At 50.0% G+C, this 26,016-nt stretch overlaps 1 protein-coding gene across 1 annotated transcript; it reads left to right on the top strand.

The window, feature by feature from the left end:
* The first annotated feature begins 730 nt into the window (after nucleotides 1-730).
* Nucleotides 731-25,749, top strand: STT3A (STT3 oligosaccharyltransferase complex catalytic subunit A). Its single transcript, XM_056115091.1, has 18 exons — nucleotides 731-813; nucleotides 2,700-2,826; nucleotides 3,221-3,281; nucleotides 5,883-6,004; nucleotides 6,484-6,629; nucleotides 7,612-7,702; nucleotides 9,072-9,178; nucleotides 10,043-10,207; nucleotides 11,561-11,741; nucleotides 12,464-12,619; nucleotides 14,019-14,110; nucleotides 15,100-15,255; nucleotides 16,522-16,710; nucleotides 17,925-18,041; nucleotides 18,145-18,247; nucleotides 20,334-20,522; nucleotides 21,601-21,716; nucleotides 22,587-25,749. Exons 2-18 carry the CDS (start codon nucleotides 2,739-2,741, stop codon nucleotides 22,623-22,625), a joined length of 2,118 nt encoding a protein of 705 aa, XP_055971066.1. The 5' UTR covers nucleotides 731-813; nucleotides 2,700-2,738; the 3' UTR covers nucleotides 22,626-25,749.
* The last annotated feature ends 267 nt before the right edge of the window (nucleotides 25,750-26,016 follow it).

Below are 26,016 nucleotides of genomic sequence, written 5' to 3'. Positions count from 1 at the left end.
CCGTGCAATGCATTACTTAATGCAATGCAGGCAATGCAATGCATGCGTGCGACCCGCAGTACCATCGCTCGGGCCCCGCAGTCTTTCAGTCTGACCCCCAGGAAGTCCGTGACACAAGTCCGGGAAGGCCGCGTGAATTGCTCCAGCGTTCCCGTCCGCTGCACGCTCAGGTGAGCACTGTCAAAACGGGGGCAAACGGTCCGGCCAACCCGGTGCGAGTGCAACGGCCTCCAGCAGGCCGGCCGAGTGGGTGGTCCCGGAGAACGGGTAGAACCCCCTCCTGGAACCGTAGGTGACGGCCCATGCCGACCTCCCAAAGCACCAGCACCCGATTCCGGACTGGCGCCCCGGCCAGATCTGGAGTCCCGACTTCTCCCTGCCGTCGTTTCCGCTTCTGCTCACGTGACCGCCGCCCTGGCCACGCCTCCACGGTCCCCGCTCGGCTCCACCGTGCTCCGCAGATCGACACGTCACTCCTCGGCCCTCAACCAAACTGTTCGGAGCGTGTTCTTTCCGCGCTCTCGCACTCCGCGGCAGGCCTATCCGAGCCCGGCGGGAGCGCGCGGTCCCGCCCCCGGGCCGCTAAGTGATGTCAGTATCGTCCACTTAGAGAGCGGGAACGCAGGCTGGGCGGAGCCTCTGCGCCCGATCGACAGTTCTGCCATCCTATCGCGTCCTCCAGCGGAAGCTTCGGGCCTGATCCGGCCAATAGGAACAAGGTCCGGGAGGTGGGCCCAGCCGCTGCCAAGGTTGGGTGCGCCGCTGAACGGATGGCCGAAGGAGCCGAGCGGATCCTCCAGGAGCGCCGGCTAGGTGAGGGGGAGGCCTTCGGTTAGAACTTGAGGCTCATTAACAGGTGCAGCCCACGGCGCGGTTGGGGGGACTGAAAGGGGTGGGATTCTCGACGAGGAAGGGCGGAAACCACCCGGGGCGGGGGGCGTGGGTTGTGGGGTGTGGACGTCCTGGTGCACCGGGATGGAAAGGTCCGCTATGGGGCGGGGGTCGAGGCCCGGGGCGAGTGGGGGAGACTGGACGGGAGACCCGGGCCTGCAGGGGAAGGGATTTGGGATGCAGGGGCGGCGAGGAGGGGGCTTTGCAGGGAGGGTTGTGCCCGAGGTGCTGATTCCCGGCAGGTGGGACCAGCAGAAGCAGCGGAAGGGCGGTGGGTAGAGCGGTGGGAGACCCTTGGCAAAGAGTGGGCAGGCAGGGGTGCGGAAGCGGCGGTCTTGGAGACTAGAACTGAGGTGGGACGAGGATGCTGCCCCGTGCACAGATGAGATGCCGCTGCCAGGACGTGCTTGAAGGCGTGCAGAAGCCCAGGGCTCCCCTCTCACCCCACTTCACCCCAGACCTCCCTTTTAAAGCGCCTGCCTTAACCCTCTGACTTCTCCGTTTGCAGGAGGAGGTTCTGGCCCTCGTATTTCTCCCACTCTTTCCAGGATTCGCCCTATGTCAGTTCTCTGTTGATACGGTTTTTTTTGTTTCAGGCATTCCAGAAAGCAAGTACAAACCCGAGGGATGTGGCAGGATTATTGGCTTCCCGGAACTAGGTGTTTATTTTAGATTGTATGACAGGGATTTTCTTTGGGACTGTAATTAAGTGGAAAAGATGTTTGACTAAGAGGAGCTAGGAATAGATGATTCTTCACGCCTTCCCTAGCCCGGTCTTAGATTTTTCCCTTCCCTTCGCTCCAGTAATAGGAAGGTATCAGGAGAGATTCAACTTCTTTTTCCTCCTTGCCGTGTTGAAAAATGTTGCCTGTTTATGGCTCGCCCCTTGACAGGCTGGTGATTTTGGAGGCTGTGGGTAGCTGTGTTACACAGTCACGGCCATCCTCCTGTGATAAATCAGTGCTAGTAAGTCTTGTTCATTGAGTGATCACTATTACAAGTGTTCTACAGGCTGCTTCCCTCAACAGTATATTTTAATCTCAACATCCTCCACCCTCTATCGTTGGTATAAACCGGGAGTGGCAGGACAGAGGGCCTTGAGACAGCTGATTGCCAGTGGGTGTGGAGCTAAGCCTTATTTACAGAGTGGTTCACAGGACTGAAAGTGCTCCGAGCACGGAGGTGTATTTCTCCTCATCTTAGGGCTCAGTCATGACCTTTAGTGGACCCTGCAGCCCAGTTTGGATTTGAAACAGAGACACGTGTAGATGCTGCCTTTTGGGACTGTAAATTGTGCCGATTCAGATAATCGTCTCTCTCATCTTTCTGCTTCTGTACTCGGTTATTTGTTCCTTGCTTTCTCCTACGCATCCCATTTTCTTGAATGTTCTTTTGCCATTTCATTTTTCCCTCCTCTATTTCCAGTCGTTCTGCATTCTTGCCATCTTTCTCCAAACCCCATTTTCGTGTATTCCCGGTGTTTTCTGTTTACTCTTGTTGTTCTAGACTGCCACTTGTGTTTATGCTTGGGTAATTGTGAGGGAGTGGGAACAGAATGATGATGAAGTGGTCTAGGCCCCATTGTAGTGTCGCTTTCTGACTTGTGCCAGGCATCCTGCCCTCCGAGGAGGCTCTGGCTCCGCAATCCCAGTCCCTGTCCTCCCTTCACATCGGCAGAAGACTTGGGTATTAGTGGTAGCTCAGTCCTCTCTGATGTGTTTGCTGCTCATGGCTCCTACCAATACAAGAGAAGGATTACATAAAGAGAAGGTGTCCCATAACTTACAGTCTTGACATTTCCATTGTAGCCATTTGCCTATCATCTGTTGCCACCCATTGATGCCAAGATGACCAAGCTAGGATTCTTGCGGTTGTCCTATGAGAAGCAGGACACACTTCTGAAGCTTCTCATTCTGTCGATGGCTGCTGTGTTATGTGAGTTTACCTGGGGCTCACTCTCCTTTTGGAAGTGGGATGGAGAAAATCTTGGGGAAAACTCGGGGGCTTTTCAAAATCGCTGTGTTCTTTTCAGCTGACTGTAGTATGTTCTTTCCACTGTAACACCCCTCCCCCAATCAGTATACTTTTATGAAGGCAAAATTAAAGGAGCACAAGGAATAGAAAAGTAAAGTCAAGGCTGGTGTTCACCGGGGAAGGAGCAGCCAGCCTGCTGTGCTAATTCTGTTTCTTTATAGGACTGTGGGATACTGAGACCCCAAGACTCAGAATTTTGGAAAGACAGTTATATATAACTACTGACCTTTAAAATGATGCATTTAGCATTAAAGTGTTACTGCTAAAATCACTGTTAAAATTCTGGCTCTTGCAGCTTTCTCTACTCGTCTGTTTGCTGTTCTCAGATTTGAAAGTGTCATCCATGAGTTCGATCCGTAAGTACCTTCGTTTGGTCTCTCTCAGATTCTAATGCCGGGGCCTTGGCTCCATGGCCGAGCACTTGCCTTGCATGCATTAAACCATGAGCTTGATCCTTGGCACCTCATGTTCCCTTGAGGACCTCCGGGATGACCCCCAAGTACTACTGAGTGAGGGCTTCACCCTCCCTCAAAATATTTGAATGTCAATCACTTTCCTGTTGTATAGACATATTTTTAATACATGTGGGTTGAAAACGCTCAATTCTCTAGAGAATTACTCCCTTCTTCTAAGCATTTCTCTTAAAAATAATAAAAACTGAGTGAATCGCTCCAAGTTTCAAAACAAAGATGAGTGGTGTTTTTGGTGTGCTCGTCTGTCACTTACAACCTGGCTAGACAACTCCGGGGCCAAAGAGATAGTATTGTACCCGATGTACTATCGGGGCTGATCCGAGGCTGTGCCATAGTAGAGGTGAAAGACACTTTACTGAGCATTTCGTGGCAAGCACTATCTAACATTTTTATAAAGTCATCTGACCACACTATGGGGGGAGGCCCAGGTACTTCCTTCTTAGAGGTAGAAAGACTGAGGTCGAGGGCAGTGATGCAGAGTTAGACCTTTAGGGGTATGAAGGCCAAGCTGTGAAATCTAGGTTGGACTGCAGTCCTTGGAGTCACTGTGTCACCTAAATCAAGGCTTCGTGGGAAAATCTGGAGTGACCCAGGCATGTGGCTCTGAGGCAGGGCGCCTGCCTTGCATGCGGGACACTGACTGGCTTGGTCCCCATGGCACTGCGGAGCGGTCACTCTGACCCCCAGCACAAGTGTTCGGCTCCTGGTGCCTTTCGGATGTGTGTGAGCAGCATAGCAGACACTGCACCTAGATGCGGTGGCAACAGCAACAGTGAGAGGAAGGGGATGAAAGAAGACGGAACAAAATAAAGCCACATAGGGTTAGTTTGATAGCACAGTGGGTAGGGCGTTGCCTTGCACGCGGCTGACCTGGGTTCGATTCCCAGCATCCCATATGGTCCCCTGAGCACTGCCAGGAGTAATTCCGAGTGCAAAGCCAGGAGTAACCCCTGTGCATCAGCAGGTGTGACCCCTCCCCCAAAAAAGAAAAAATAAAACCAAATAGCCTTCAAAAAAGCCAAACAACTCAAACCCAGTCAATGAGCGCGGGGCTGTGGCTGAGCAATGAAGCACTTGCCTTGGGCTTGTTGCCGGACACCACGCCAGGAACAGCCGAAGGAGCACTGAGCTGAAAGTTTGAGGCCTGCACCTCTTTGCAGATTTTTGCATTCTGATTCATGCAGATGTTTTCAAAGCACTTTGGAGGCACACGGTATTTTCATCAGTGTCTCTTCATCAGTTTTTTTTCTCATGAATGAGAGAAGAATGCTCATGTGGTTTTGTTTCTGGGTCACCGGGCTTATTTCAGCCCTATAGACAAGTGCAAGTTACAGGGAGGTGGTTGAGGAAGCAGGAATCTCTGGCGTAATCATCGAACCAGAAGGACCTAAAGGCCATGGAAATTGATACTCCTTTGGTAGAGCAGGAAATAGGGTCTGGGGTGTGAACAGACCAGATCTGCTTCTGCTGATTTTTACTTCTTCCATCTCTGTGTCTTTATCCCGGGACAGAGGCCACGGTTCTGATGTATAGACTTACCCTCATTCCTTCTGTCTCTGAGTTACCAGAGTAACAGTCATCGTTGACAAACACAGGACAGAGATTTCTGCCATCTGCCACTTTGACTTATTCGAGCTGCTAAAATTTGGCTGACCAGGAAGGAACAGGGCTGGAGACATGGGCAGGAACGATCATATTCAGTACTCAGTTCCTCTGGATTAGTCAGAAGTTTGTGCTCAGGGGCTAGTCCCATCATGGTCCCACCCCCACGCCTCTCACAGAGGTTCTTCCACTCATGGTCTCCCTAGTGCTGGACATTAAACCTGGACCTCCTGAATGCCAAAGCATAAGCTCTCGCCCTTTGAATCCCTGGCCTGTTAAAATTCATATTGTAGTTTATTTTTCGCTTTTCCCTCCTGAGTTTTTCAGGAGAAACAGGAGAGGGGTACGTAGCTTAGAGCTAAAGATATTTTATTTATTTATTTATTTATTTTTGCTTTTTGGGCCACACCTGGTGATGCACAGGGGTTACTCCTGGCTCTGCACTCAGGAGTTACCCCTGGCCGTACTCAGGGGACCATATGGGATGCTGGGAATCAAACCCGGGCCAGCCGCGCACAAGGCAAACGCCCTACCCACCGTGCTATCTCTCCAGCCCCAAGATATTTTATTTTTTCCCCTTTTTTTTTTGGTGGGGGGCACATCCAGTGGTGCTCAGAGGTTACTCCTGCCTCTGCACTCAGGAATCACTCCCGCCAGTGCTTTGGGACCTTATGGGATGGCGGGGACCGAATACTGGTTGGCCGCAGGCAAGGCAGACGCTCTCCCAGCTGTACTGTCACTCTTGCCCCTCTGCATGATTCCTAGTGCGAAGCTGACTTTTACGAGGGTGAGAAGCTGCTTCGTGGCATGAGCCGGGGAATGGCAGTCTCTGCTCCTGAGTGCCAAGGAAGGGAAACTGACCTCTCTCCTTTCCTGCTCCAGCTACTTCAATTACCGAACCACCCGGTTCCTGGCTGAAGAGGGCTTTTATAAATTCCACAACTGGTTTGATGACCGGGCCTGGTACCCTTTGGGGCGAATCATTGGAGGAACCATTTACCCAGGTAAGAGGAATACGATTAAAGGAATAAGGGGTTACAGAGCAGTTTATTTCATTTGTATCAGCTTCATTTTGTGACACTTAGACATTTGTTCACTCTGGACTGTCCAGAGTGACCTTTGAATTCTAAGGACAGGCGTGGAGTGCGGGGTGGGCAGCGTTTTGGATTTCTTCCCTGCTGGACTCCTTCGGAGAGCTGTGCAGGAGGGCTGGAGTTGCTGTAGCATCGCTGTTCTCTTTGGAGACGCGTTGTGACTCTGTAGTGCTGGGCATCGAGCGTGCCAGGCTTGTGCTTTATGTTACGGCGTGTGCTCAGCCCCGTGGCATGAGTATTTTGGATAGCGTGTATCTGATGCTGTATCTCGGTGTTCCCGGGGCTCTGTCAGAGCCTGCTTTGTCACGTCACTGCTCCCTGGACCCGCCTGTTCCCTTGTTCCTGGCCCTGCTCCCGGAACCTAATGGTGCTTCTCCTTCCCGTTGCAGGCTTGATGATCACCTCCGCTGCGATCTACCATGTGCTCCATTTTTTCCACATCACCATCGACATTCGGAATGTCTGTGTGTTCCTGGCCCCTCTCTTCTCTTCCTTCACCACCATCGTCACCTACCACCTTACCAAAGAGCTCAAGGTGAAGGGTCGGGGAGGCGGACATTTGGGAATGAGAGTCCACCCTCTGTGCTAGCTCCTACAGGGTGGTCCCGAGGCGAGAGCCGCCCAGCTGGGGAGTGTTGGGCCCACTCCCGCCCCTGCCCGCTGTGTGGTTTCTTATCACCAGCCGCTGTGTGTCCTGGAAGGGAAGAAAGTTAGGAAGTCTGGTGCACATTGTTTCATGAGGAAGAAAAAAACATTTAAAATTCAGAACTTGGTTTTGCAGTCTCAGAGTTCACAGGAATGAGAAACGTGATTTCTTTCTAGTCTCAGAGGGAAGAAAAATGACTCGGATGTATTCTACCGTGGTCAGTTCTTCTGAAGACGGACATGCAGCTGTTCCCATTGTTGTTTTAACATTTAAGGATCCTTGTCCATCTGACTGTGTCAGGCTCCGTGATTCTGACTCTGTCTAGGCTTCTTGGCTGGCCCTGGCTCCCCAGGGATTGCTCTTGGGTGTGGCCTGTGTAAGGGGTTGATTGTTGGGGCTTCGGAAGCTGGAGTTTAGTATGGAGCCTTCCGAAGGCCTCCTGCTGCCCTCCTTCCGAACCCGACTATCTCCGGCTGGCTGGCCTCTTGTGGAATGGGGCTCTGGCATCTCTAGATTATCACGTATCTGTCAGCTTTTTAGTTCAAATAATGATTCTCTTTCTCTGTCATCGTATAGTCTGTAGAGATGTGCCTGGTGTTCTGTGGTGTCCCAGAGATAGATGATAGCTTGGCGTCAGCTGAGCGCCTGTCTGGTATCTTACAGCTCACCAACGTGTTTGTCTATAGCATCTTGGCTTTGGCCTCAGGCTTGGTCTCCCCAAGGAGGACTGTGTGCCGTGAGCATTTCTGGCCCTTCTCAAGTCACATGCTTCCTGGGAAGTGGTGGGCAGTTGTTTGGGCCAGTTGTGAACAGAATGGACTCTTGGGTCCTCTGCCATGCTGATTTCCTCCCGTTCCGTCTTTCCTTACAGGATGCAGGGGCTGGGCTTCTCGCTGCCGCCATGATCGCCATCGTGCCCGGCTATATCTCTCGGTCTGTGGCTGGCTCCTATGATAATGAAGGTAAGGATTGCAGGGTGCTGAAAGGGTCTGGGGATGGTTCAGAGGACTGGAGTGAGGCTTTGCTTGTGAGTACCCCAGGTTTACTCCCTGGGGCTGCATGGTCCCCTGAATCCTGCCAGTATTGGTCCACGAGTGCTGAGACAAAACCTCCCCAGAGCATTTCCCAATGTGACACGTCCTTTGCCTGCCCCCCAGTAAGAATGCACAGTCTCTGTCCACATCATTTTCCAGCAGAGCTTCATGAAGTGCAGTAGAGTCGGAGTTCAGATCTGGTTTTGTTTGGGGAGGTAGATTGGGGTTGGGGCATACCCAGTGCTAGTCAGGGGTTTCTCCTGGCTCTGTTCTCTCAGGGATCACTCCTGGCAGGAGTCAGGGAGTGCCAAGGGAGCAAGCCTCAGTTGGCTGTCTGCAAGGCAAACGCCCTACCCACTGTACTACCTCTCCAGCCTTAGATCTGCCTTTTAGCAAAAATAAAATTGGTATCTGCTAGGAAGATTAGATGGGCAGAAAGGTATCTCAGTGAGCTAATATTCGAAAAGTCCTGCTCATCTTCCTGACAGGCTGCAGCCTTTCTGCTTTTCTCTGGACTTAGAAAAGTCCAGTTAATTTTTAGTGTTGCATAATATTGTTGCTTTAACATTATGACCATTCACTTTATGTTCCTAAATAAGAGAAGTGGATGTCCCTAAAGCTATAATGACTTGGTGACTCATTTCTAACTCAGCCGACATTGGTTGATGTTGTTGGGAACAGTGGTAGGCGTAGAATTGTAGAGATAGACCATAAATTGTGGTGGGCCCATAAGGTCAGTACTGACCTTCGAAAATACCCAGATAGTTCGGGTTATGGGAGAGTAAAGGGAGAGAATGGTCTAGTTTGGAGGTCTGGGACGGCAGCGGTCAAGGTTAAACTAGGCTCTGAGATGGGAACTTGCATGAGCCGTGAAGGGGAAGGGCAGTCGGCCTGTGACCAGCCGTGGATACCATCAGGCGGCTGGTGTGGTACCAGGAGTCTCCAGGACAGCCCTGGCAGGGAACTGAAGGGCCTGAAACGAGTCCCACAGCTGGTACTTGGTGGGTGTGAGTGCGGTACACAGAGTAATTCAGTTTGTGTCTGTAGTCTTATGAAGATGATACTTTTGTGGACCCTTTTTATAGGAAGTTGGGACAAGGAGAGAGAAAATAACTTCCCTAGAGTCGCACCACAATCTTAGTGTGGGTCTGCACCCGGGCAGTCATCCCCTGGGCCTGTCACCAATGCAGACTCCTCCGAGCAGTCACCCTCTGGGTTGGTCACCAGTGCAAGGTCTGCCCTGAGCAGCGTGCCCCGGTGTCAGCTTGACCGTTGGTCGCCATCCACTCTCCCGCAGGGATCGCCATCTTCTGCATGCTGCTCACCTACTACATGTGGATCAAAGCCGTGAAGACTGGGTCCATCTACTGGGCAGCCAAGTGTGCCCTGGCTTATTTTTACATGGTAACTTCTCACTCCTTTCATGTGCGGAACCCCCTAATGGCTTCCTGGTGCCATAGGAAGTCGCTCTCGGTCTCGCTACACTGGACTCGGGGCTGGAAATCTCTGTTGTCTCCTGGCCCTGCAGAGCCCCATCAGGCCGGTGTGGACATGGTAAAATGGCCAGCTGGGAGTCAGGATCTTGTTGTGCTGTCTGCATGACTTCTAGGATCCTCCTTATAAAGAGCTCAGAGCAATCTCTGTGCCCCTAGTGTTCTCGCTTTTGCAGTCCTCCAGAGTCTATTTCCTGTGGTGTTTAGTGTCTGACCAGCTCTCTTTTCTCTTACGTTCCCTTTCGAATTTTCCTTTCCCCGTATTTATTTGTTCTGCCTGATCTTGTGTGCACATGTGGACTTCTGCCCTTTGCTGAGTCCGCTTGCCTTCTTTTCCCTGGTGCCCTTGGATCCACCGTGTGACCCCGGGGCTGGGCTCCTCCTGCTTTGCGTTCCTGGTGGAGCCTTGGGGGTGAGCCCAGGATTGAGTTACGGCCGGGAGTGTGGCTTTCCTGTTTTGAAGCCCATTACTTAGACTCTTGAGACCACTCTGCCTAATACAGTTCTTAGCTCTTTAAAGAAATGTTCCCCTTTTTGGGGGTGGGGGCTGGGGGAGTCTGTGTAGTGGGGTAGGAACAGCTGACAGTGCTCAGGACTTAATCCTGGTTTCGTACATACTCCGGGATCACTCCTGGCAGGCTTAGGACCACATGGGGTGCTGGGGATGGAGCTGAGGCAGGTGCCCTCCCCCTGGTACTGTCATTCTGGCCCCTGAAAAGACATTCTGTGGAGAGGCGGCTTTCGCGTCCTGAGCTGAGTGCCTTCTGCTGCGCAGGTCTCCTCCTGGGGAGGTTACGTCTTCCTCATCAACCTGATCCCCCTGCACGTGCTGGTGTTGATGCTCACGGGGCGCTTCTCCCACCGCATCTACGTGGCCTACTGCACCGTGTACTGCCTGGGTACCATCCTCTCCATGCAGATCTCCTTCGTGGGCTTCCAGGTAGGCCGGGGGTGAGGATGGGGTTTCAGCTTCCGGCGCTGGTCTGTAGGAGATTCAACTAGATTTATTTAGGTTGGATTCTGATAAAGAGGGAAAGACTTCCTCACAGTTCTGGCCTTGAATGGCTTTGGTTTGCCAAGGCAGAAGAATTTTGGTCATTAAAGTAAGTCATTGAGTGGTCCGAGTTACTGTTTCCAGTACCTCCTGCTGCTAAGGAACCTGTTAAGAGCAGCGATCCCAGAACTCAGTGGCGTCTTCAAGGAAGCATAGCATGAGTCTTTGCCATGTATTAGCCCATCAGAGTGAGGGTTGACTCTGTATGTTTGACTAGCTTGTGAAACAGATGTTGAAGTGGAAACCTGTTATTGATCACCTACAATATGCAAGGTGCTGATGCATTTTTTCTTGTTTTTCGACCACACCTGGTGATGCTCCAGAATTACTCCTCGCTCTGCTCTTTGGGATCACTCCTGGCGGTGCGCTGGAGCCCATATGGGGTGCTGGGTCAGCTGAGTGCAAGGCAGGCGCCCTATCCACCCTGCTGTCTCTCTGACCCTTGTGTGGATAAATTCGAAACATGAAAATGTAGTTTTTGTCTTTGAGAAGGTTCCCGCCTTGTTGTCTATGTCTTGAGGTAAAGAAATTGAGCTAGCTGTTGGTAGTGTCTGGAAATACAGTTCCCGTAGCTGTGAAAGCAGGAGACTGGCTAGCAAATGTGGAGCTGCAGAAAGAGACCCTGGAGGTCAGATGTCTTGAGTTGACTCAGCAGTTAGTGTCTTGATGCCCCATTGCCACCCTGCCTCTTCCAGAGAATGCTTTCCAACAAGAGTTTGGGGACCATTGTTCTAAGCAATTTCGGTCACAGTGGAGTCTTTTTTTTTCTCTTTGGGTCACACCTGGCGATGCTCAGGGGTTACTCCTGGCTTTGCACTCAGAAATCACTCCTGGCAGTGCTCGGGGGACTATATCGGATGCTGGGAATTGAACCTGGGTCGACCACATGCAAGGCAAACGCCCTACCTGCTGTACTATCACTCCAGCCCCATGGCGGAGCTCTTAATGTGTTGGGAAGCACGGAGGGGCAGTGAAGGAGCTCAGCTTGGCAGATTAGGAGGGAATGGGATGAATGATGAGAATTTCAGTGAAAGTTTCGAGAAATTGAGGAAACTGCAACCAGACCATCAGAATCACCTGAGCAGAGAGGCCGGCTCAGACCGAGGCACCATGAGTGTGAGTGAGCTCTTCCCTCCCACTCCTCAGTCCTGGAGGCTGCTGAGCTCCTGGGCCCCTTTGGACTCAGTGAGGCCAGGGTAGTCGGGTCGACGCTGTTCACTCATGTGTTTTCACCAACAGCCTGTCCTTTCGTCGGAGCACATGGCAGCCTTTGGGGTCTTTGGCCTCTGCCAGATCCACGCCTTCGTAGATTATCTGCGCAGCAAGCTGAACCCGCAGCAGTTTGAAGTTCTCTTCCGCAGTGTCATCTCCCTGGTGGGCTTCGTCCTCCTCACCGTGGGAGCCCTGCTCATGCTGACAGGTAGCCTAACTGCCCACTCTCCGGTGCCCCGTGCAGCTGGGGGTGGACAGGCTCCAGGAACGTGGGATATTTCCCGACCATGGAGAGCCTTCTCTGCCTGTTTCTCTGGGTTCCAAGCTTCACATTCGGTCCTCTGGTCAGCCTAGTATTTGGATTCAATGGAGTGAAAGAGTATTACAGCAGCTTTCAGTAGCAGGAGAGACCCAGCTGCTGTGTCCCACCTGTACCCTGCCTTTCTTTTCTTTCCTGTCTTTCCCTAATGGCAGGGTGAGAGAGAACCTCACACCACCTGCCGTGCTCTCCCCTCCCCCCACTGCTGAGCTGTGGCTGTGGGAAGGGAGGATGGTGTGGGCCAATGGCCCCACTTTTCTTTCTTCTCCATTGCCTCACCTCCAGGCCACAGAGGCAGATTAGGTTTAGCTCTGTGCATTGGCTAATTCATAATAGTACTGGGGGCGGGGAAGGGGGGGGGACGAGTGTAGGGTCTTTAGTTTAAGAAGCTGGCCCTGGTTTGGGCCCAAAAGCTTTCCTAGCAGAAGAAACCTTTCCTAGCAGCCATCTAGAAGAAAGGAGGGAGTGACATTCTCACAAGTCACCGGTAGCATTTAAATGGAAATGCAGTTGCTGTGCGCTTTGTACAGTGGGGATTTGTGGCCAGTTAGGACCAGGTGCTCGTTGGTTGCAGGAGTTGTTGGAAATTGATTTTGCCTCTTTGCTGGCAGGAAAAATATCTCCCTGGACCGGGCGCTTCTACTCACTGCTGGATCCTTCTTACGCCAAGAACAACATCCCCATCATTGCGTCAGTGTCCGAGCATCAGCCTACAACCTGGTCCTCCTACTATTTTGACCTCCAGCTTCTGGTCTTCATGTTTCCAGGTCTGTCTAAGAATCACCATTGGATTCCACCCAAGCAAAGTCTCCTCACGCCCGAGTTTTTGTTGTTGTGCATTGGCCCCTTTCCCCCTCAGTCCAAAGAGCGGCTGAGCACGAGTCCGCAGTGTCCGAGACACGGTACAAAGTAGAGGTTTTGCAGATACTCTCAGGCACTCAGAATTCCCCATTCGTGGGTTGTCCTTTAGGATTTCAGTGGGGCAGTGGGGATACATCTGAGCAGTACAGCCCGCACCTCTTCTGTATGAATGAGGCCTTGGGTTTCACCCCCCTCCCCCAACCCGACACCAAAAATGAAATATAGTAACATAAAAAAAATTTAACCTGGGGCCAAGAAATATTTTTAAGGGATCAAAGAGATAGTACAGCAGGTAGGGCACTTACCTTTCTGGGGGCTGACCCGAGTTCAATCCCCAGCACCACAGGTGGTCCCCTGAGCCCTTCCCAGGGTGATCCCTAAGCACTTCTGGCTAAGGCTCAAAAAAAAAAAAAAGAGGGCAATTATTTGCCTTGATGTGATTGGACAGGTTTCGATTCAAAGTATCCCATATGGTCCCCTGAGCACTGCCAGGAGTGATCCTTGAGCACAGAGCCAGGAATAAGCTCTGAACATTACTGGCTGTGGTCTTCCCTTCCCCCCAAAAAAGAGAAAGAGCTTTTCATGTCATAAAGAGTCAGAATTTGGCTCTCTCCACCCTTGGAGAAGCCGCGTTCTCTCTGAGCTTGTTACTCTGTCTCTCTTACTCTCCATTCCCCCACTTATCCGCTTATCCCTTTCTCTTTCCAAAAAAAACCCAAAATCTGTTACTTCACAAAAAAAAATAATAAGTCAATAAATAAATAAAGAGTCAGAATTTTCTGGGTTCAGTCCCTGGCACTACAAAACTGAAAAACAGAAGAAATCATTATTTCTGTTATTTAGTATTATTTTAGAGAAATCTCCATTAGAAAAGTACTCAAGATACAGTACTTGCTAGATTTTTTTTGTAAAGCACAGAGATAAGATAGATGTATGTATCTGCTTCAACTATGTTTCAATTGATAATTTCATTTTATAGACATTTAAGTGGCTTCTAATTTTTTGCTGATTTAAAGGGGACAGCTCAAAGGGCTCCAGTGTTCGCTTCGTTGCAGCGGACCCCTCCTTGGACACTGCTGGGAGCATCACTGAGCACTGAGTCAGGTGTGACCCGAAACACCAAAAAGAAAAACAAAGTATAGTTGAAAGTGTCCTCACACGTATTTGTGATCATGTTTCCAGCCGAATGCCCAGAATCGAGATGCTGGGCTCGAAGCAGGGTCAGGCATGTAGTGCAGATCCTTTTCCTTGTGGCTTCCTCCCTCTGGGACCGGCTGATCATTTGTTTTCACTTTTACTTTGTAGTTGGTCTCTATTACTGCTTTAGCAACCTGTCCGACGCCCGGATCTTCATCATCATGTATGGGGTGACGAGCATGTACTTCTCAGCAGTCATGGTGAGGATGGTTCTGGCTTCTTGCCCCCTCCCCCCACCCCACCACCCGCCCCATTCTGTACTCTGGGCCATGGCAGGCTGGATGCAGCAGATACCTAGGCAGTTATGCGGACACTTTCCCTGGGCTATGTGGGTCTGGCTTACGCACAACTGCTGTGGGGCCCTCCCGAGTGTGAAGCTCCCAGACATTTTGGGTGTCGACCCAGCTTTCTTGGGATCACGTTTTAGATTTGTTAGGAAGGGTGGTCCTAAATGCCTCCTGCTTTCTTCATGGGCATCCTAAAAAGGGAGATGAAACATTTTTTCCCCTTAAATGTCTGGGATTTAAGGGCTCCATCTAGCACTCAAGATTGCCGGATTTGTAAAGGAGGGGGGCATTTTATTTATTGTAGTAAGACGGTTTCTCACAGCTTTTAACATCCAAAACCATGATGAAGAAATGGGTATTAGGGACCAGAGATAGTACATTGGGGTAAGGTGTTTGTCCAGCACATGGCAGATTGGGTTTGATCCGTGGCATCCCATATGATCCCCAAGCACCACCAGGAGTAACCCCTGAGCATCACTGAATGTGGGGCCCTCCTTTAAAAGAGAAGTTATTTTAGGGCTAGAGAAATAGTACCGAAGTTTAAGACATTTGCCTTGCATGTCTGTGTTTGGATCTGCCACAATGGTTTGAATCTTGACACCACATACAGTCCCCCAAGCATGCCAAGAGTGGCCCTGGGGTATCGAGCCAGCTGTGGTCCCTGGACACTACTCGTGTAGCCTCCCCACTGAAAGAAAGAAGAGAACTAATATCATCTCAGGGTATACATCCATACTGAAAAATTAAGAAACCACACTGCAGATGTATCACATTTTCTATTCTGCTTCATAGAAAAATCATGTTTATTGAATGCCCCTGCATTGATCCGTGAATCTAACAGGTTGTACCCACTGTTTGTGAAATGCTCACCCTGCCGTGCTGGTGCTTCCCGTCTCTCTCAGGTGCGACTGATGCTGGTGTTGGCGCCTGTTATGTGCATCCTTTCCGGTATCGGCGTCTCCCAGGTGCTCTCCACCTACATGAAGAATCTAGACATAAGTCGGCCAGATAAGAAGAGCAAGAAACAACAGGATTCCACCTACCCAATTAAGAATGAGGTGAGGGTTAGCTGCTACTCAGAGCTGGCCTGGGAAACCAAATATGTGCCTCTGTGTGCGTGTGTGTGCCTGTGTGTGTGTATGTGTGCGACTGTGTGTGTGTGCCTGTATGTGTCTCTTTGTACGTGTGCGTGCTTGTATGTGCCTGTGTGTGCCTGTGTGTGTGTGCGTGCCTGTGGGTACCTGTGTATGCCCATGTGTATGTGCGCATGCCTGTGTGTGCATGTGCGTGTGCGTGCCTGTGGGTACCTGTGTATGCCTGTGCATGCCTGTGTGTACGTGTGCATGCCTGTGTGTGCCTGTGTGTGCCTGTGCATACCTGTGCTGCCTGTGTGTGCCTGTGCGTGCCTGTGTGTGCCTGTGCATGCCTGTGAGTGCATGTGTGTGCCTCTCTGTGTTGGATAACATGGTTTGTCCTTGCTCTTCCTGCAGGGAACTTAGGTTTAGTAAGTTACTCCCACCACAGTGCTCCGGAGGTATACCCAATTCCATCAGACACTCCTAATCCTGTATTGTTTTTCTCATTCCTTTATGTCCTTTGTATGTTTTAGCAATGTCCTTTTTTTATAGGCAGAAGAAAACAGTTTGTGCTATGCTTTTGTTTTCTCTTACTATGTTCATCAAAACGATTAGAAATAAATGGATTACTAGTAAAGGAAAGGAGAAAGCAATATGCCCTTTGATGGAATCCTGCCCTTGAGTGGATCTCCTAGTAATCCAGAGTGCTGAGCCCCCAGATGAGATTTTGCCCTTGGGTTAATTTCCTAGAAGAACTCCCCCTCCCGCCCCTTTACCCCCTTCCCACAAGGAGCGGCTTTACATCTGTTTGTTATGATAATGTTCCCCCCCACCTATGTGTACAATCACAATCACAACAAATGTTGTGATTTCTATATAGCTAACAGCTGACTCTGGGAAAGGGAAAAATAAATGGTCACTGATGACCAGGCAGCCTGGGGCCCCGTCCCTTGCTCCTTCATTCGCCTATCACCGTGGCCTGCTGGGTGTCTCAGTCCTTTGCCACCAAATGCAACCATTGTGCATGCACACTTTGAACTCACATGTGTGCCTGTGTGCCTCTGTTTGCCTCTGTGTGCTTGTGTGTGCCCGTGTGCCCCTGTATGTGTGTATGAGCAAGGTTGAGCACATATAGAAGTGTCCACGTGACCTCAAATGCCCCTGACTTACGAGGTCCGTCATGTCTGCAGTGTAGGCAGTGAGAAGCGGTTCTGTGCGGGGTGAGTGAGATGTGGTTCTCTCGCCCAGGTGGCCAGCGGGATGGTGCTGGTCATGGCCTTCTTCCTCATCACCTACACCTTTCACTCCACCTGGGTGACCAGCGAGGCCTACTCTTCGCCCTCCATTGTGCTGTCTGCCCGTGGTGGGGACGGCAGCCGCATCATCTTCGATGACTTCCGAGAAGCCTACTACTGGCTGCGCCACAATACCCCGGAGGTGAGGGCCTGGGAGACTTGATCGTGGGACAGTTTCTGTTCTGGTGAACTGGCTGGCCTTTAGCTGGACAGTGAGTCATAGAAAGAACCACCAAAGAAGAAAAAGGTTCCAAAGAAGTCATTATCATGTTAGCTGCAGAAGAACAAAAGAGAAAAGAAGAAAGTGTTTATTGAGATAATTACTTAGTGAGAGTCACTTTTAACATCTTTGTTTATGTCTTTTGAGGTCCAAAATGGTAGCACTCCAATGCAGATTCTTTTTCTTTTCGATTGTTGGGGCTCTACTGGTGGTGTTTGGGCCCTCATGCCAGTCGGTGCTGTGGAGCCCTTGGGGCCACCCCTGCCATGCTGGGCAAGTGCCAGGGATTAGACTTCCTCTGTGTTCTCTCCCTGAGCCCCGAACATTTGTTTTGTGGTCCACACCCTGTGGTGCTCTGGACTTGCTCCTGGCTCTCTGCACTCAGGGATCACTCTTGGTAGTGCTCAGGGGATCGGGATCATGTGGAAGCCAGGGATCAAACCTGGGTTGGCTGCATGCAAGATAGGTACCCTACCCACTGTGCTGTTTCTTTGTTGTTTTTTGTTTTTGCTTTTTGGGTCACACCCGGTGATGCTCAGGGGTTACTCCTGGCTCTGCACTCAGGAATTATTCCTGGCGGTGCTCAGGGGACCTTATGGGATGTGAAGGATCAAACCTGGGTTGGCCGCATGCAAGGCAGACGCCTTATCCGCTGTACTATTGCTCCGGCCTCCGTACTGTATCTTTGGCCTCTTAAAAATATTTCTTAGTCCTTGTAATCATATCCTGTGCTTTGTATTTCCTTCATCTTTATAATAGCTATTTACTATCTTTAAATGTTATTTACTACAATTTTAGCACCAACTGTTGGGGATTCAAGGGTGCAGGCGCCTGCTTGGCGTGTGGAAACTGCTGAGTGTGCACCAAAAACCAAAACCCAAAAATCAACTGGTACACAGGCCCCTTAGCTCTTGTGTCAGCTGATTTGTGATGAAGATATTGATGTTACATCGTCTATGTGGAGACTCGGTGTATATAATCGAGGGCCAGGTGTCAAGATTTCTTTTCTGCTCAAGCTTGCTTTTGTGAGAATTCTGATTCCTTAGCTGTGCCTCTCTTCCTAGCACATTCCTTTCCACTCCGTGGCAAACTTTTGGTGTTGAAAACCTCATTATTTATGTTTCCTGTTCTTTTAGGATGCGAAAGTCATGTCGTGGTGGGATTATGGCTACCAGATTACAGCTATGGCAAATCGGACGATTTTAGTGGACAATAACACGTGGAATAATACTCATATTTCTCGAGTGGGGCAGGTAAGGTGATGGGATCATTTCAGTGGCAACTGTTTCCCCATGGCAGGTCCTGTGGGTTTTACTCTGAGAAATGATGTGTTTTTAATGTGCATGTATTTTGCAGGCAATGGCATCCACAGAAGAGAAAGCCTATGAGATCATGAGGGAGCTGGACGTCAGCTACGTCCTGGTCATCTTTGGAGGCCTCACTGGGTATTCTTCTGATGGTAAAGTGCTGGGTCCTGTGTCTCGTTCTGGGCATAGATCAGTGTTCCCCCAAATACCACCCTCTGGGGGGCTCCGGCTGGACTGTCTCTCTAGCCCAATGGGTTACAGTTTAAAGTTGGAAACATTTTTAATTACATTTTTAAGTGTGTAGTTTGATAGACTTACTTTCAGCACCTCTCTGGCTTCTTTCATGAGACTCGGAGCTTCATGCAGCCCAGGGTCATGTGCTCAGCATGCTCTGCACAGTAACCCAGACACCAAACCTATGTCCTTGTAAGCCCAGTGTTTGCAGGGCCCCAGGGATGGCTGAGAGTTGCAGACTCACAAGGGTGGGGCCATAAGTTTGTACCCTAGTGCCGGTCACGTCCTGGGGCCCTGGATTTTATAGCAGATAGTTTGGGGCCGGGTGTGTGTGGACCTGGAGTGCTGCCGCTGAGTCATCCCCCTTACCATCGAGCTGGCACCCAACTCCTGGTCTTGTACCCCTTTAATAGTAAAGAGGGGCTGGCGCAATAATACAGCGGGTAGGGGATTTGCCTTGCACGTGGCTGACCCAGGTTCGATTCCCAGCATCCCATATGGTGCCCCGAGCACTGTCAGGAGTAATTCCTGGGTGCAGAGCCAGGAGTAACCCCTGAGCATCTCCGGGTGTGACCCAAAAAGCAACAACAACAACAACAACAACAAACAGCAAAGAAAGCCAGAGACTTAGAATATTTCCTTGATAACGCATAACATGCAGATTTTAAGACAAGATACGTAGAGACGGGTGGTTCGGTCGATCAGGGCCTCAACCATGCCTGATTGTTGGTGTAGTATTTTTTACCTTAGTTTCATTCTTGAAGATACACTGGATGTATACGATCGTAGGTGTGAAGTATAGAAAATTTGGTTTGTGTATATATTGAAAGTGATCCCTGTGTTTACTTAGCATTTATCACCTCACAGAGTTGGTTTTTTTCCTTTGTGATGAGAACTTAAAAAATTTCCTTCAGTGCCAGGTACCAAATCCAGCGCCTCACCCATGCAAGGCTAAGGCTTGATGCTGAACTATATCCCTAGGCCTCTTGTGATAAGAACTTCAGGAGCTCAGCTTAGCCGCTTTCAGATGCCGGTACACCCCAGAAAGAACCCGTTTGGTTGCTGTAGCTCAAACCTTTTTTCATGTACCTGTGGCCGTGTCTGTGCTCTGTGGCGGTGCTGAGTTTCTGCTCTGTGTTCATCTTGCATCTGCTGGGAGCATGTCTATTTAAGTCCTCACCTAGAGTATTTTTTGTTGGCCAGAGGCCCACACGTGGGTTGGTATCATCTGATGGTGGTCCTCAGAACCATGGGGTGGGATGAGCCCCGGCCCCCTGCATGCAGAGCGCACGCGGTGGCTGTCTGAACTGTCTCCCGGCCCTAAATCTAGTTCTGTTGGTTGTTTTTTTGCCGTTTGGTCATGTACCGGAATTGGAGACCATGTGCTTTGCTCCAGAGGACATCCCTGCCAGGGTCCGTCTTTCTTTGTGTGGGCAGTGCCAGGGCTCAGCCTCATGGCCACAGGCTTGCCAGGCGGGCAGTGCTACCCACCACTCCACAACCCTCTTTTTACATTATGTTTTTAAATTTTGGGGTCACACATACCGTGTGATGCTCATGGATCAGTCCTGGCTCTTTACTTAGGAATGACTCCTGGCAATGCTTGGGGAACCATGTGGGATTCCGGAAGTCTCACCCGGCTTGGGCGCATGCCAGGCCAGCCCCTGCTGTGATGTGGCTTCAGCGCATCGTCAGACCCCCTTTGCCCAGTCTCCTACCTAGAACCGACAGCATTGCAGACTTAGGCAGTTTTAAGAAGAGTCTCTACTGGGCTGGAGAAACGGCCCAAGGGCTAAGGACATGCTGTGTGTGTGGGAGATCCAGGTTTGATCCCCAGCCCCACATAGTCCCCCAGCAGCTCCAGTGCTTGGACACAGCCCCGTTGCTAAGAGGGCTGACTCCACACCTTGGAGAGGACTCGAGAAAGAAAGAGTGACCTTTGTGATCAGTCGCTTTGCCCCAACCTTTGTCAAGCCGTGGGTTTCTGTATTTCTCCCCCACTAGATATCAACAAGTTCCTGTGGATGGTCCGGATCGGAGGGAGCACAGACACGGGCAAGCACATTAAGGAGCACGACTATTACACCCCGACTGGGGAGTTCCGCGTGGACCGGGAGGGCTCGCCTGTGCTGCTCAACTGCCTCATGTACAAGATGTGCTACTACCGCTTCGGGCAGGTCTACACGGAAGCCAGTGAGTAACTCCTCTGGCCTGGCCCTGCGGCTGGGGCTGCTCGGTGCCCAGCAGTGGGTAGTAAGTGACGGGCACATCCCATTTTACATAGGCAGTATGGAGGTTATAATATAAAATAGGTTATTTAAGTGTTTGGGCTGGAGCGGTAGTACAGCGGTAGGGCGTTTGCCTTGCGTGCAGCCAGCCCAGCCAAGCTGGGTTCGATTCCTCCGCCCCTCTCGGAGAGCCCAGCAAGCTACCAAGAGTATCTCACCCGCGCAGCAGAGCCTGGCAAGCTACCCGTGAGCTATCCATGACGTATACGATACGCCAAACACAGTAACAAGTCTCAAAATGGAGACGTTACTGGGCCCGCTTGAGCAAATCGATGAACAATGGGAGGACAGTGTGTTTGTTTGTATTTAAGTGTTCAGAGTCATTTAACTAGTATCAGGTTAAAACTCAAACCATCTGGCTCTGGATTTTTTTTTTCCACACCCAGCAATACTCAGAGGTTACTCTTAGCCCCGCCCTCAGGGTTTATTCCTGACAGTGCTGGGGTGCCTGCAAGGCAAATGCCCTCCTTCTGCTGTGCTATCACTGTCCCTGGCTCTGGATTCCTTTCACCGTCATGAGCTTCCCATGTAAAGGGATTGTGATGGAGAAAGGAGTGCATGGGGAGGAGGCTGGAGAGAGAGAAAGAATGCTGACGTGGTCGGGACTGGTCTGGGGCGGCTTCTGGAGTGGTTGCAGGTCTCTGATTTCTGATGGTTTCATCCCCGATCCCCTGGAAGGGTTTATGTGTCTGGGAGGCATCCGAGTGGCAGTCCTCAGAAATGGGGGCATTGGGACACCAGCCGTCTCAAGAGAACTAAGTCCCATGTGCTCTGCTGGAGTCTTGTTGGCAAGGATTTGACTTAGAGGGACATGAGATCTGCCCTTGCTGCCTGCCGCCCTGGTCTGAAGGACTGACCTTCTAGGCTCACTGCCAACCGGAATGGAGAACATGGCAGATCACTTCCTGTGCGGCCTCACTGTTTCCTGAGGAGCTGGGCACAGTCAGAGATCGTGCGTCTCTTTTTCCCCCACTCCTTTCTAGAGCGTCCCCCAGGCTTCGACCGGGTCCGGAATGCTGAGATTGGGAATAAAGACTTCGAGCTCGATGTCCTGGAGGAGGCATATACCACAGAGCATTGGCTAGTGAGGATATACAAGGTAAGGATGTGCCTGTCAGCGCTGGGGGCGCTTCTGCCGTCTGAGACGCACGTGGGCTCACCCTAGAATCGTGCTCTGCTGTGTGGTGCTGGAAGTCACAGGGGGCTATCATTTGGGCAGTGGTCACAGTGTTGTTCGGTGAGCGCTGGCCTCACCTTGAGTTTCTGTGAGTAGCAGTCTCCAGTGGAGATGGGTTGGAAAGTTTGTGTTTGACTCTAAACTGTAACTTCTGGTACATACTCGGCCCTCACCCATGTGCTGCCTGCACCCAGTATGGTCAAGCACATGTGTCACCCACATCTCCCCTCTTAAGATTTGGACTTTCATATTTCCCTGTCCAAAGCTGGAGTGTGTGAAAGGACTCTCCGCCCTTGGAGAAGCCCGCGTTCTCTCTTGAGAGTGTTTTCTCGTTTTCTCTCCTCTCCTCTCTCCCTCCTCACCTTCAAAAACCTCCAAATTCTGTTTTACTTCAAAAAAAAAACCTAATTTCTTCTCTCCTGTTAAGACTCTGTGGTATTGAGTAGCATAGAATTGTGTTATAACTCTTCCATAAAAAAAGATGGAAATATATGTCTGTATATATTCATATATGTGTATGTGTATATGTGTGTGTATATATATGTGTGTGTACACACACACACACACACACACACATATATTCGATGTGTTAGTACCTTCCAGGATACTCAAATTCCAAGTGCAGAGTAGCTGTCTGTAAACAGTGCTTGTTCAGGTACAAAGCCGAAAAGCCAAACCGGGTAGCAAAACCCACAATGATCTAGCCCCACTTGGGTGAGCCCAGCACAGTCAGACTGTTCGGGTTAGACCCGACCTCACCGTAACTGCTACGCTGGCATCTTTCTGTTGCAGGTGAAGGACCTGGATAACCGAGGCTTGTCGAGGACATAGATGTCACCTCCAGCTCTGATACGCTTCGCACTGAGCGCGTCACATTTAGGACGCCGAAGATGTTCCTTAAATATGCAGTTTCCAAGAACACGGTGGGGTTAGAATGTCTGAGAGTTTTGCTCTGGACATTGTGGGCTGGGCCAAATGGAATGATTTTTATAATTCTGAGCAGGTTACCAAATGAAATGTCATGGCTTTACTTTGGTCAATTAAAGGGGGGATTTTTTTTTTTATGTGCCTTATTTGTTTTGACTTTTGAGTGATTTGAGGAAGGCTGAGAGAGGACAGAAAGTAGATCTGGGCCAGAGTAATAGTACAGCAGGGAGGGCGTTTGCCTTGCACATGGCTAACCCAGGTTCAATCCCTGGCATCCTATATGGTCCCCTGAGCACCGCCAGGAGTAATCCTGAGTGTAGAGCCAGGAGTAGCCCGCTGGATGTGACCCAAAAAGCAAGCAAGCAAGAAAGTAGACCTTATCTGTGCTCCCAGCTCTGCCTTTCTCAGATTTGGAACATAATCAAGGAGTGGCTGAGATTCCACAGATACTAACAGTTTTTTCATTTCAAGAACCAGCACCTGGTACAATGCCTAGCACATTAGTGGGTGATCAATAAACTCCTGTTGGATGAATCAGTGTTTGTGGGACCAGGGGGCCTTTCCTGGACAGGGCTGGCAGCTGTGTTGCCTTCCTGTCTCTGTTCTCAGATCTCTTGTCCTCTGAGGCTCTCTGACTCGACCAGGACTTGAGGTCGACCCAGACCTGCTCTCACTAATGTTCCTTAGGACTAGTTTGACATTTTTGTTTGTATATTTGGAGCAGGAATAAATGAAGACTGAGCTAGTAGTTTTGAAGATTCAAGGCAAACAGTTATTGTTTTCTATAAGAGAAAAAAACTAATGTGTTTGTGTGTGTGGAGAGAGGAAGAGAAAGTGAGAGTTCATTTTTTTGCCCATTGTAATCTTGTATGTCTGTTTGAAATTCAACTTTGTTATTCTGGTTTTACCCCTGACACAGTGAACGTCCCTTTGCACATTTTCTTACACTGTGCTCTAAAACTCTTGTGGATAAAGGTGAGTTATTTCCTCCCTTAGTCTCTGCCTTCTTGTTAGTATATGCCACTAACAAGATCCAGTGATGGAATTCATGGCCCAGGCACTGCAGGGGTAGTCTCGGCAACCTGAACACGGCAGGGGCTGGTCTGGGGAGCCCCCAACACTGCAGGATCTGGGCACATAAGCACCCACCAGGGCTGATTATCGCCACTAGGGTACCCCAGCCTCCTGAGCACCACTTGGAAGACTCACTCAAAAGAGAAATGGTATCTAAATCCAAATATACTCAAAAGAGGCTTGCAGGAAATAAAGGAGACTTTGGGGGAAAACTAGTGACAGGTACAAAAACCAAATTCCCTTCAGGGGCTGGTAAGTTGTACAGTTTAGGGCACACACAGCCAACCTGGGGTTCAATTCCCAGCACCCCATATGTTTTCTGGAGCCCCACCAGGATTGCATCAAGGGGCTAAGGTAAAGATAAAGGACCTCAAAGATAAAGGACTAGGGTCTGGACAATAGAACAGCAGGTAGGACGTCTGCCTTCCATGTGGCCAACTTGGGTTCGATCCATGGCATCCCATATAGTCAGTCCCCCGAGCACCACCAGGAGTAATTCCTGAGTGCAGAGCCAGGAGTAACCCCTGAACATCACCAGGTGTGACCCAAAAAACCCAAAAAAGATAAAGGACCAGAGTGATAGGACAGAAACAAGGGCATTTGCTTTGTACGCAGCTGACCCAGGTTTGGTGTTCCTTGACATACCATGGGGTCCCTCGAGCAATGCCAGGAATAATTCTTGAGTGCAGAGCCAGGAGTAACCCCTGAGCATCGCAAAAAATATATATATATATATATATATAATATGTATATATATTATATATATTATATGTATGTATATATATTCAGTCGCAGCCCTTGCAAATGTGAGAATCAACTGAGTTGAAAGTGGTCTTCCCTGAGGATTCGAAAATGTTGCTTTTTAGAGTTTGTTGGTGGGGGAACTGGGGGTTAGGAATTAAGTGCACTATAACAATGAACATGAAAGTAATTCTTATTGTTCAGTGGTTCGGGGAACCACTCTGTGCTGGAATGGAGGAATGGAAAACCAGCGCCCACTTGCAGCACCTATTTCCGAGGCCTTTGAGTTACCCACCTGCTTTCAAGGACAAGACTTTTAATTTTTTTTTGGGGGGGGTGGGAGCGCAGTTTGGGTTTCACCCAGTGGCTGTCAGGAATGACTCCTAGCTGAGTGTTCAGGGGATCATGAGCTGCGGATCAAACCCAGGTTTCCCACATTCAGAGTATGTGCTCCAGCTCACTGAACTGCTTCCAGCCCCAAAAGCAAGTTCTTGAAAAGTGCTGTCGTGGGGGAGGTGGGTGGAATAATAGTACAGCATAGGCGCTTGCCTTGCACCTGGGTTTGGTCCTGATACCCCATATGGTCCTGGGCGCACCGCAAGTCAGGAATGAATGACTCCTGAGTCCAGAGCCAGGAATAAGCCCTGAGCATCACCAGGTGTGGCCCAAAGTGCTATCATGTAGCCTAGGAAGTAACAAAATTAAAATTATAAGAACAGCTATGTAACAATTCTATGAATTAGGGTGTCTAAAAATCTTTTAAAATAATATACAACTAAATAGAAGAACAGCTTGAGAGAGGATCAGGAGCTCTGACACTAGAGGGCAGTGGAAGATCATGGATGATCTCTCATGGGTACCCCCAGACTGTTAAAGAAACACCTGCAAACCTCTGTGTGTGTATTAAGTTGAACTCAGCCTCACTCGATGAACTTGGTATATAAATTAGTCTGGAAAGCTGGTTCCTGGGTCTGCAGGTGCTCCTGAGGAGAACCTTCGGGAGCATTGTTTGATTTACCTGAAAATGGGATTCTTCCTGTTTCTTGAACAGGTAACACGAGACAGTTACCTTATACATTTTGAAGTAATTTAGGATTTACTGATATACACTGTGATTGTATCTTACAATGATACACCTTGGTTGTAAATGTCTTACTGTAATGAACACACAGCTGTTTGAATGTTTTGGCATTAAATATCCATGGGGTTACTGTGCTTTGAGTTTAAAACATTTTTTTATTTTACTCAAATATAAAATATAAAATAACTCCCGGGAGAGAACAAGGCAGAGTCTCCTACCCTGTGCCTGACTGTCCCCACCAGGGCCCAACAGCTGAAGACCTCGGGGCCCCAGCCAAGGCCATGCTGGGACCACTCTCCACACACTTGGATGAGCCTCACGCATAAAAGAACTGGCAGAGGAACCCAGGTGTGTGGGAGCCGGGGCTGAGATCTCCAAGCCTGCACGGTTTGGGACTGG

Source organism: Sorex fumeus, unplaced genomic scaffold (assembly GCF_029834395.1).
Source record: "Sorex fumeus unplaced genomic scaffold, SorFum_2.1 ptg000028l, whole genome shotgun sequence".
In the NCBI taxonomy this organism is placed as follows: Eukaryota; Metazoa; Chordata; class Mammalia; order Eulipotyphla; family Soricidae; genus Sorex; species Sorex fumeus.
This window is presented reverse-complemented; position numbering and strand designations above follow the sequence as displayed.

Bases quoted from the DNA above. Each gene is read 5' to 3' on its own strand.
- STT3A (XM_056115091.1), top strand. From the start codon at position 2,739: ATGACCAAGCTAGGATTCTTGCGGTTGTCCTATGAGAAGCAGGACACA. The intron at 3,282-5,882 runs GTAAGTACCTTC...TTCCTGCTCCAG, and splicing joins GTCATCCATGAGTTCGATCC to CTACTTCAATTACCGAACCA. The intron at 16,711-17,924 runs GTGAGGGCCTGG...CTGTTCTTTTAG, and splicing joins TGCGCCACAATACCCCGGAG to GATGCGAAAGTCATGTCGTG.